Source organism: Myotis yumanensis, unplaced genomic scaffold, assembly GCF_028538775.1.
Source record: "Myotis yumanensis isolate MYYU_CA2020_CCGP unplaced genomic scaffold, mMyoYum1.0.hap1 SCAF_11, whole genome shotgun sequence".
NCBI lineage: Eukaryota > Metazoa > Chordata > Mammalia > Chiroptera > Vespertilionidae > Myotis > Myotis yumanensis.
This window is the reverse complement of record NW_027223762.1, coordinates 23,068,687-23,081,035: the sequence shown is the minus strand read 5'-3', so window position 1 is coordinate 23,081,035 and position 12,349 is coordinate 23,068,687. Positions and strand designations below refer to the sequence as shown.

At 44.7% G+C, this 12,349-nt stretch overlaps 1 protein-coding gene across 2 annotated transcripts in view; it reads right to left on the bottom strand.

Annotated features, from left to right (window-relative positions):
* Window positions 1-6,705: 6,705 nt before the first annotated feature.
* CAMKMT (calmodulin-lysine N-methyltransferase) overlaps window positions 6,706-12,349 on the bottom strand; it is a 282,803-nt gene continuing 277,159 nt past the window's right edge. For both annotated transcript variants that reach the window (XM_070429133.1, XM_070429134.1), the window contains one exon: window positions 6,706-7,274. In XM_070429133.1, the coding sequence (XP_070285234.1) occupies window positions 7,197-7,274 (78 nt within the window). In that variant the 3' untranslated portion in view covers window positions 6,706-7,196. The remainder of the gene's footprint in view (window positions 7,275-12,349) is intronic.

Genomic DNA, 12,349 nt, shown 5'->3' with positions numbered 1-12,349 from the left:
CTGCAGTGCGGGAAGGAGGTCGGATGCTGGGAGGCTGGGCCTCCCGGGCTCTCAAGGAGGGGGAGCCTGCAAGAAAGGCGCCAGAGAGGCCCTAACCCCGAAGAAGAGACTGGCAGGCAGGGAGTGGGGGCAAAGTGCAGCCCAGGTCACTGGGGAAAAAGAAATCTCAAAATAAGGGAGTGGGGGAAAGTTCCACTTCCAGCCTAATGATGAAAGAAGCCTGGGTAAGAGAGGGGGCGGGGGCGCCCGAAGGAGGGAGAGCAGGAAGTGAGACGTTGCAAAGAGCAGAAAGTTTCTGAACCGCACGGGCTATTGACGGAGCACAGGCCCGGGAGGGGCCGCCTCCGCACGCAGAGGCCGGTGAACCACTGATTTTGAGGACCTGGAGGTGCATTTGCTTGGGGCTCCCAAAGAGGAAGGGCACAATGCCCTCTGAAGGGTGGGACGAATTGATTTCCCAAAGATAAACAGCATCACGGCCTCCAAATGCCCTCTCCAGTCCCCCTCCGTCTCGCCTGGAGGCAGCAGGTGACCTGGGCCCAGGCCCCCGGAGGCGCCTTTGTTCGCGGGCATTCTGCAGCCTGCCCGCCCCCACCCCTTGCACCTGGGCAGCAGCCTCCACATGCACTTGTCCACCCTCACCCTGGGCTGGCCCGCGAGGCGGGCTGGGCGGATGCCTTTGTATGTGAAAGGCCGCGAGTCCTTCAATTCGTTTTCCCTTCGGCTGGACACACTCGCTAAGGGTTGTCCTGTTCACTCTGACAGCCACCGAAACCCACGCCCGGGAAAAGAACATTCTTTTTAGCCGGCAACACTTTATCCGGGAAGACAAGTTTGTGACCGAGGCCGCCGAGCGGGATGCCCTCACTGTGGATGGCGAGAGCCCGGCCCTCGGGGAGCTCGGCTCTGCCCTCCGATCCGCAGGTGCGCCCCGCTGAGTTCTAATCCGACCCCTCGGAGGTTTGCTAATTTAATTGTGTAATGGTCCACACCTGAGACGTGCCCTTAACTATCTTCAGGACACGACTTAGTTTAAAAGAAAGAGTATTAAGAGAATTAAAATAAGAGCATTAAGACAGGGACTTAGACATTGAAAGCTCTTACCATCTCTCACACATCTGAGTCAAGCAGAAGGGAACTGGAGGAGGGGGTCGACCTCCAGTTAGAAAAAACAACAAGAAGTAATTAAAGTTCTTGCCAAGTGATTCTGAAATATGTATGTAGCCCTTGTAAGTTAAATACCTTGGGTTTTTTAACGAGCGATTTCCCCAAACATCTATTATTCACGTTAGTAGGACAGACAGTAAAGCACTGTAAGATTTATAGAAACTAAAAGACTTCCCATGTTAAAGGTTAATGAAAGTGTAATTTGAATCATGAAATCTTTATGTGTCGGCTCAGTTTACACCGAGGGCTCATTAAGGATGCGGTGGGGACCACGGGCGGCCGGTGACGTCACAGCGGGTATTTAAATGGGCGGGGCCAGGCTGCCGGGGGATGGAATTCTTTAAAAATATAAAAGGCTCCCTCCTTCCTTCAGTCTCTCCAGCAGTCAACTTCACCGACAGCCTTGGTTCCACCCCGAGGATTTCAGTGAGAGAACACGTTCGAGGGAATCAGGAAGCAGAGAAAAGGTCACAAATAAGCGCTTCAGGAACAATGAAAGCTTTTCTCTATGCAGCAGTGGGAGAGTTGCTAGAAAAACTGGAAAGGTATTAATCAGAAGTGGCTATAAATCCTCTGGAGTTTTGCTCTTATAAAACTCCTCAGAGAAAGTCCTGAAGGAAATGCAGGTCAAAGCCCAAAAAAGCTCTTGATCAGAGATTGCTGGAGGAAAAGCTTCCCAGACGCCGTTTAATAGGCAGCAATCACCCCAGGAGTGGGGAAGCCAAGTACGCTTGAAACATGGTTGCAATTCCTAATAGGTCTTGTCACACTTAAGGCACTGCAAGCTCCATCCAACGAACAGCTGAAGCTAGCTGGCGATTCATAAAGCCAACAGTTTAAAGTTTATTATGATGAAAGCACTTAATGACAGCCATCGCTAGGGGCCCATCATTTATAAAGCTGTGCTGAGTATTAGACATGTAGCATGACCACCAATTTTATGTCACAATTGCTACCATAAAATGACCTTTGGTGATTTTTGCTGCATGTGGTGGACAGCTCTTCCTTCACATTAGTGCTCTGTGGCTTTCTTTGCAGACTATTATGCTGTCTAAAGCTTATTTGGCACTGTCGTGAGCCTCAACCCTTGTTATTACCCCGAAGGCCTGTCTTAAAAAAAAAAAAAAATCTCATGCTCTATTACGCCACTCCAATAATTTACAGTTCTTACCAGCCTTGGTTAGTGTAATATTTTAATGCAAATATGCTTTACCATTACATTTTATGTAAAAAGAAAAAAGTTCCCATGCTTCTGGCTAGTGCAATATCCATTTGAGGAGTTCACTGAAATCAGCCTCTCATTCCGTGGCCTGGTCTCATTGAATGGGCACTCTTTTCCCTGGTCGGTGGGTTAAAACACCTCCAGAAAAAAAAGGGGGGAGGGTGGGGGGCTAATTAAACTTCCCTAGAGAATGAAAGATTTTTTTTAAAAAAAGATCCTATGTGTGATAAACCCACCTAAGGCAGAAACACCGATTCCTATTTCCCTACCTCCAGTCCCCATGCAAATTTACATTATTTAATTAGGATTCCATTTTCCAACCTGCTTTGTGTAGTTAGAAAGTGTTTGAATACACGGCCACTTTACTGCTCCGATGCAAACCGCTGCTGAGAAAGTGGTCTGTCCATGCTACACCACCTTTAAATTGTGTATATAATTTTATAAATGATATAAAATCTGCTTCTAGTCCCTGAAAAAAAAAAAGAAAAAGAAAGAAAGAAAGAAACACAAGCATGGCACACTGCAATTTTGGAAGGATTTAAAATATGTGATTTCTGCTGGTACCTACTGTATTGGGTTTTATATAAAGCTTTTTTCAATAAGGTAAATTGTTACATGACAAACTCATCTTCCACCATTATCATCCGCTGTTTGTGTTTAACAACAGGAGTCCCGCTCTAACAAAACTGTTGTAATGGCTGCACAAATTACTCAGCTGAAAGCTTTCACCAAACAAAACAGTATTAATCAGCAGTTCTTATGAAGGTGCTAATTAAAAACAATTTTCTTCCTCAGTTTGCAATACTAAAGCCATCTTCACTTGCACAGTTTCCAATATACAGCTACTGTATTTGCTCACACTTCAGGCCCTCTATTAACTATTGAATCTCCTATTAGCCATTTTATTACGTTTCTGTTCACAAGCTTGTTGACATTTTAAAAGTCACAGTATGATCTGTTTTATCTATTAAAAAAATGTATTAATTGAAAAGTCAGGGGGACAAAAAAGACAAAATGTAGACTCCAAATGCACAGGCTTCCAGGGCAGAGAACGCGGCGAGCATGTAGCCGCAGCCTGGGCAGTGAGCTCTCTGGCTAAAATGAAATCTGAAAATTAAAACGGCATTTCAGGCTTAATAAACACCATCAGGCTCCTTCCTAATTTGGAAATAGTCCTCTCAGGAAAAGATATTTGCCCTCTGTCGAAATTCAGTTTTGAAGAAGACCTAGTCTTACTTTCAAATCAATCTTTCCTCTATGTGATGCAATCAGCAGAAGACAGACACTTCCTACAGTCTGAACTCAGAGTTTAATCTGGGGTGGAGCCTGGGACCTGGAGCCCAGATCTATGGTCTACTCTAAACAGTTTTGTCTTCCCCGTCAGTGTGTGTGTACTTATGTCTACATATACTTGGATCTCCACGTGGCTAACCTGCTCGCCACCCTCCTCAGTCCTGATGGGCAATGCCACCAAATTGTTTGGCATAGATTGGAAACGAGCCAAATGTTGACTAAGTGCAAAGACAAACTCCATGGAAGCTGGGTTCAGGGAAGAGAACAGTCTATTTCTATTTAAAAACAAACACACGAATAAAAAACCCAAAAGTCTAACCCTGAGGGGAAGGCATGCCCCATTTTGATAGTGGAGAGAAGAAACAAAACACCACCACAACCACCTCCTGCCTGTGGTATTAAAACCAGGTTCAAAAGCAGTTAACTAGTTTAGGACAGACACCTGGCTGCTGCCGTAGGGCTCCAGAGGGCCACTAATCCTTCCATTCACTCGGTTAACTGCTGGGTCCCCCAGACTGATTCAACAGGTATGCAGTGGTAAATTCAGCCCCTACTGAAGCCAAAGGGAAAATCAGCAAGGGGCGGGCAGCTCTTCTCTGAAACACCCGAGGAACCAGCCAGAAAAGCTTTTATGCCCCAGACAAGTTTTCTGCTGAATACTGAGCACCTAAATTACCCTTCCCTAATGGAACTTACATTTTCACGCTCAGTCAAAAAGCCAACAAAATACACAATTTATACAAAATAGCATCAACCTCTTAGGTAGTCTTTTCTAGCACTTTTATCCCAATTCACAGCATATGTCCTGCTATAAAATAAAATAAAATATATTTCTTATAACCAACTTATATGTGGCTGTTCATATCACCACATTAGAACTGACCATGGGCGGTATTAGAAACATTCTCACATCCAACCAGATCTACTTAGCATGACAAAGAGAAAGGAGGAGTTTTAGTAGAAGGTACAGGTACAGGGGGAAGGGGAGTATCATGATAATTCTTAAGATTTCCTAAGTAGACAGGCTTCCTTTTGAAACAAACACATGCATAATTACATAGTAGACAATTATGGAATGGGGCACTTCAATGCATAGTACACAACCCAATACCAATGCATAGAAATAATTCTTAATTATGAAGCTCAAAAGAAATGTACATGGATCAACTTTCCAAAGCAGCTATATTTTCCCCTTCTCAATATCGGGATCTCATTAAAATTAAGAAACTAAAAAACAAACAAACAAAAAAACAGTTAAATTATTCAATAAGATACAGCATTTGTTACTCAAAAACTTCCAGAGAACCTGGCTAGAGACGTTTCTGGATGAGGATCTCATAAAGAGGAGACCCATGCAATCCTCAACATTTTTCAGGAGATTCTCTAGGCTTTAATCACACAATAAGCACGTTTGTTTACTAGGTTCTCTTGGTAGGAACAGCTCACTTCTTACACTGTCTCAAGCTTAGGTCACTGCACACCCTATTCTTAAATACGAAAAAGATAAAAATACAAATAAATTACGGGTTTACTTTTTAAAATACAATTTCTCGTAGAGAAATAAACACTGGATTTCTACACCCACAACACACGGATGCAAATTGAATTCTTGCCAATTCATGTATTTTCATGAGGAAAAATGGAAATAGTCTCATGATTCTGCTGTCCTGTATTTGAAAAGAAAAACAGAAAGAATAGACCATCTTAGGTGCTACTGCTGGGATGGGTTTTCTTTGTCTGGCAGATTTGGTTGCAGGTTTTACAGAAGAAATAATTCCTGCTGTATTTCCGCCAGGACAGATGGAACTACCCGTGTTGCCTTTTAAAACATTCCCAATTCTAATTTTTAAACAAGAAAATATGAAGCCAGTGTGCTACCTATACAGTCGCCGAAGGAGAGCTGCCACTAGCTGAACTACTCAGCTAAATGGCTGGTTTGCATTGCCCTGGTCTTTATCTAGCACTGAGAATAGACTGCTGTTTTATCCAAAGAGGAATAAATTGCTGTTATTGTGATGTTAGCCCATCACTTGGCATTGCAATTCAAGTTTTTGTGAGAAAGAAATGTACGATCTAACTGCGACTTGACCTATGCCTTCCGAGATCCATCTAGGTGCTCTAATGGAGCAGAAAAAGTGGTGAATACAAGGACATGCAAACTGATGGTGAAAAATTTGTTTGATGATAAAAGGGAGCAGAGAAGACATTTGAGAGTCGCTGTTTTTATGACAGCTAAGTTTGTTTAACATGCAAAAGGGTTCCCCCCTCCCACAGTGTCCCTTTAATTGCACCACACTAACTACATGCTTATAAACATAGGAGTATGTAACCTGCTAATGACATGACTACTAAAGTGGGAGCAGATGATTCCTTACAGATAAACATCTGAATTTCCACAAAAGGAATTACAGCATCTCGTGGATGCACTAGGCAGGAATATGCCTGGGTTCCCTGCAGAAAAGGCATTCTCCCTTAATCCCAGGTAGCACCTATTAAATGTTTACTATACACGCGAGTCACAGCATATAACAATATATACTTACTTTAAATAAGATAATTGTGTGATTGAGTTTTTAAACCACCCCCCCCCCCCCCCCGGTTGCAGTTTGGTTTATCAACCATTTATTCAAAATTTCTCTGGAAAGGACCTATTTTGAAAGAAGCCTGGAGAACAGCAGCCGTTAGATGTGAGCCCTGATAAAGGCTCACTTTTCATTCATAGTCAGAGCCTAAATGTGCTCTTCTTGTACCTAAACAGATAATAAGCACTCAGCACACTCCTCCTCCTTGACACAACACATTGAGACTAATCACACATAATTGGAGAGGAGGAGCAGAGGGCTGGCCACGCTATTGTGTCCAGAGGACAAATGGTCAGTTTATAAGGCTTTGGGCTGAGGGAGTCATTTCTTATACATCTATAGGGGGAAAAAACCATCCTGTTTAAAACGGGGAAAAGAATGAGCCAGGGAGATAGAAAAAGAGATGGCAGCTTTAACACCAATTAATTTGAGGGAGTCAGAAAGATATGCTTTATTTTTATTAATCAGGATAGAATCATCATGTTTGCGGTTTTATACATTAAAAACTACCGCCACCCAAATGGAACAAAGACCAAGGTATTTTTTTTTTTTCCAAAAATGGGGGTGGCAATCACCAAAGGAAATTCTGTCTCAATTAGAGGCAAAAATATTTAGGGTGCTTACAAGTCCAATTCAAATAGCAGACAGGCTGTTTATAGATATTTAAAGACAAACAAAGGTTTAGTGCAGGAAGAGCAACAAGCGGACTGAAAAAAAAGAGGACGGGGATGGCTGGGGAATAATGTGGGTGAGGACAGGTGGGCTCCATAATCACACGTGGAATGTCGCCAAGGTGGTGGGGGGCCCACGACTTGGGGGCTGGACAGGAAGCCAATGGCTTGCTGCATATTACACACATTACAGATTTCTGGTTTGGGAAAACATTCCCTGTGTACTTGATGTTTTCTTCATCTTTTGAGCAGCTTAGTCTTCTATCCACTCTTGGTTAAAATAAGCAGAAGTGGGTAATGAAGGTTTTCTTCATACATATCCTGGTTTTCCTTTTTCAACTGAAAACAATAATAGAAAAAAAGAAAGGTAAGGAGACTCAGATTAGGAATTTTTACCAGTCGATTTAAATGTTGAGTATAACGAAGACTTCTTACCTAAATATATTGTTCTGGGGGAAAAAAAGCAACTCAGTGGCACTGACATATCAACATGACGCATCAAGATGAGAATCTTTTTGTTTTGTTTGGGTTGGGTGTTTTTTCATAAACAGTCACCCTGCATTTGTGACCCCCAGGAACTGTGAGGCACTTCAGTGAAGGCAGAGCTGGCCAGCCATTTGGCATAGAAGCTTCTGGGAATCCAGCGGGCAGGCCTCTCAGATCCCCGTTTGGAGACCGTGGCAACACCTGGCACCAGGGAAAGGCTTGTGGGGCCCAGGACATTTCAAAGACTCTCCAGGTCCTTCCCAGGGGTTTTAATACTAATCATAAGTAACAATTCTTTTCTCTGGAGGGAAAAGCGTATTCCAACAATCAGAGCAGCAGGCTTCGATACCGCTCAGGTGAACTCCCAAGGGCCTTCCCAGGGCAGGCAGATGTGCAAATCCCATCGGCAATCTCCAATCTGAAGTACACTTCTCCTCATTGGCTAGAGTAATTCTGATAGTCATATTTATATGTATTCTAGCAAATAATAAATTGCTATTTATAAAGACAAAATCAATATTTTTGAGCCAAATTTTAATTCATTTTTTTAATTTGTAAGAATCAGAAATAAATACCTTTTTTCACTATACATGGAACCAATTCCTTTATTATTTCAAATCAGACAAACCTCGCCCTCCCCCTTGAAGCTAAATGAATGGCTCCAACATGACTCTTTCCGGGATTAGTAAATCTGGGGCATAGCTTGAATCTTTTCAAAGTGCATATTCCTTCTACATCATATTCCCACACTGTGGCCCGCCCGTACTGCTCAGGACAGGAGCAAGGAGCCTGCTCTTCCTTTTCATTGGGGAAAGTAAAGGCACCTAGTCTTTACTTCCTAATCCATTGCCCTAAGATCTGATGGTGGTCCAATCACTCACGTGACTTCATTCTGTTTTCTTACACGGAGTTTGTTCTATTTACAGATGAGTAATTATCTATTTAGAAAGAGCCTCATGGATTTCGGTTGTCACCAAAATAATGACAGTGTTATTCCTAAACACACATCCCTCAATATCACTAATTAAAAACAACAACAAACACACAAAGAAATGGCTTCCCAAACTTCCCAAACCACACCCACTAATAGGGGCGTATCAACTGTAAATACCTTTGATGTCAGTTGCCGTAGTGATAGAAGGAGCACACTGAAATACTTCACAGAGGGAAGAGGGGCCAAGCTAGCTAAATTCTTCCTCAGGGACTGGGGATAAGGGAAAGGTGATTACTCAGCGTGAGTCAGCTGACCTACTCACTCACAATGCACTAATATACAGACTCAAATGAGCTCTTTATAAAGTCCCTGAGGTAATATGTGGGGTAAATAATTCTTCTGTAAATATGGGTTAGAAATCACTTTTAGCTTGGATTCTGTGCTGACCTCTGGAGGCTGAAGCCGAGGCTTCCTTGCTGGGAGGGACCGGGGCCCACCCCGTGTTGAAGGTGAGCCTTTCCCCAGATGGGGAAGAGCGGACAACCCTACACCCCAAGCCAGATCATTTCCGAATCCAGAACACACACAAAGCTGTTCGGCAATGTTTGCTTCGCTGGGGGAATGTTATGTGGTTTAAGAATAATTCCATTTTCCCAGGCTGTCCTTCTTTGCCCAATGAATAATTATAATGTTAAGAAATACAAAAGCACCTTGAAAAAAAAAATGAACAGAAGGGAAATTATGAATAAAACAATTTTTCAATTTCATAGGTTAAAACAGGGTCTTTGAAGACTGAACCAAGTTATATAGCTGCTACTAGTCACATTATGCTTTACTTCCTAATTGGATGCCACACGCTCAGCCTCGCCGGGGCGCGAACAGCAGCAGCGGGAGAGGAGTTCAGACTGTTTACCCTTTACAGTACCCACCATTATCAACAGCCCACCACACAGATGACAAGCACCAGCCACTTGTGATGTGGCATTTTGAATAGAAAAGCAGAAGTGCAATATGGCCGTGCTTTTCACACAATGTACTGACTTCACAGCCGAGCCGAGCCTCTCTTCATGGCTAAGTACAGAAATACAGAAAATAAACACACGGGTGGTTTTGTGAAAGTTGAGAGAGGGGGGAAAAATACCTGTGGCGTGTAAAATTATATTTCAAAGAAAATTTGCATGAATGAGTGCAGTTTTATCAACTAATTTCAAGCCAGGGGGGATCTCAGAGCCAGGTCTCTACCTTGCTAAACCATTTGCTATCTTCACATCCATCCGTCAAGGTTCCCAGCCACACCAGCGGGCAGTGCATTTCATTCCCAGCCCCGGGGAGACCCAGAGGTTGGGTAGGGGGAGGGAGGTGTTTTATTTTTCTTTCCGTTGCCTGGACGAACAGAAAGGCAGTATTTTAAACACATACACACACACACACACACACACACACACACACACACACTCACACACCCCACACACCTTTAGCTGCCTGGTCCCCGGGCATGCTGGCTGCATGGTGTGGGCACCATTTAGCAAAAACACTGGCAGAAAAGTGCAGAATGGCACCGTTTTGATTACAGGCTTGCTTTTGAACGGAAATAAAATTTCACAGTTAACAATGAGAGGTGAAAAGTTTAAGAGGCAAAGCTGTTCCTCCTGATCACTGACTGGTAATCAGCTTCATGGGTGGTTGCCTAAATCTGTAGATTTTTTTTTTTTTTGTACCTTGCACTACTGCCAAGATTGTAACTAATTTTTCCCCCTGTTGTAAGAGGAGGGGTGAAAACCTCGGCACAGAAGGCAGCTGTGTATGAGTGACGTGAGGCACTAATGCAGAGGGCAGAATTAAAATTCATGAATCTCTTCACAACCATTTGTGTAACAAGATTAAGACGGGACAGCGGAAAAGAGCGGCATTATCAGGCGTCTTACAGTCCTCCAGCTGGTTACGCTCTATTCCAGCACAGTAGGGCTAAGAGGATAACACGCGGCCCCGAGGAAAACGCCGCTCCTGCATTTGGGAGCGAGCTCGTCCCTGGGACCGTGGGGGTTTGGCCGGAGATGGAGAGGAAGAAAGCTGATTGCCGCTCAAGATGGAAAACTTTTAAGCCCCGGCTATTAGCACGCGGCGAACAAAAGCGGCCAGGGTGGAGGTTCCCGGCGGCCGCCGGCCCCTGCACGTCCCCGAGCCCCGGGCAGGCGGGCGGCAGGCGGGCAGGGACCCGAGGGCACAGGGGTGCTGGCTTTGGAGACGCCCCCTCGCCTGGGTGACGGACACCCGGGCTCGGCGAGGGGCCGGGACGCTCCCCAATTCCCACCCCCACCCCGCCCCCGCCCCCGCCCCCCGCCTGATTGGCCTCTGGGAGAGATCCCATCCGGGCACCCTCCCCTTGCCCAGGAGACCTCCACCTGTGTGCGAGCTGGGGTTGGGTCAGCACAGGGTAGGCGCGGCTGGGGCAGGAGAGCCCAGCATCCCAGCTCAGGTGCCGAGGGACGAGGCAGGCTCTTGCTAGCAGCTCACCCCCAATCCAGCGCAACTGAGCTCATCAACAATCAACATGATGGGCGCACGTCTGTAGCATTTACCTAGGACACCCCAACTCCTCAGAGTATCCCCTTAGGATGCTACTTCCTGAGAACAAGACGCTAAGTTCACTGCTCACCACAACCAAAAGAGGGGAGGAGGACTGTTTCTTAGCCCAGTGTGTCCCCAAGTTGGGGAATTTAACTTTTAAGCGATTATGGAGAGAGAAAAATGAGGCCACTTATGAAATTTTATTTTTGTGGGACCGATCGGCCCATGATTATTTATGGAGTACTAACGGTGGGCATAGACATACATATATCAATGTAAAGGTAAGAGGCATGCTTAGTGATTTAGGGAGCGATGCTTTGCAGGATAGTGTGCAAGGCTGGAAAAAGAGGACGTTGCTGTCTACTAGCTGCTGACAATCTAAAGTTCTAGACAAAGGAAAGGTAGCAACCAAGGACTCAAATACCTCCCATGTTCCAACACACTCCAGGTCTCGCAGGGAGGTGAAGAGAGGAGAGGAGAGAGAAGGTAGCAGGCCCGGTGCCGACTTCTCTGCTGGTGGAGAAACCCAAGCCTTTGCTCTCCTGAGCTGTGGCTGAGGTTCTAAAAGCATTTGTTGTTCTGGGGGGAAAGTGAATGACAATGACACTGAGGCAGCCATCATCCAATCCCCCTATCTCTAGCCCTAAGCGGGACAGAAGGCAGATTGTATTGCTTTGGGTAGAGGAGAAGTCCCCCTGCCCCCGCGGCCCCCCCCCCCCCCCCCCAGGTAAAGCCTCCAGGGCCATTCTTCATTCTGTTTGTTTCGGGGAGGGGTTGAAAGAGGAAAACATGTTCTGGAGAGGCAGGTAAGACCTGAGTACCATGCCATTCTGCTTTCATTTTCTGATTGTAAGCAAAGGGCCCAATTCCAACAGTGAGGGGACATGGTTTAACCCCTCCAGTTCACAAAGCATCATTTCTATTCTAGGGGCTGAATGGAGCGCTTAGAGACTCAAAGAGGTGAACCCATTCCCAGAAAGTGAGGATTTCCTTTCTTTTGCTGGGAAGATCAGATCCACTTTGTATATAATTTTTCAAAGGTCAGTAATTTCTGCATTAAATCATAGTCCTGGGTAATAAAGAGTGCTAGTGGTCTTTTTATAGGAGAAAATTAAGGTCAGGCCTTTATTTTCCTGCAGTCACAACTTGCAAAATTGTGACAAGTCAAAGTCTCTTGCCAAGGTCAGACTAATTCAGAGAAGGGAGATTTCTGTAAGGCACAAAATTACATAAGTAATACATGTTATGCTAGTAACAGTGAGGTGTATTAGCAAACGTGAGAGTCCTAAAGTTTTCAGAACACTTGCCTCTCAGTGTCCTATATTGCTGTATACCCATAAATAATAAAATGGCTGATAACATTGCTTTATGTAAGCAAGCTTAGAAATCACTCTCAGATAAGTGCTTTTGACCTAAATCTTGTAGC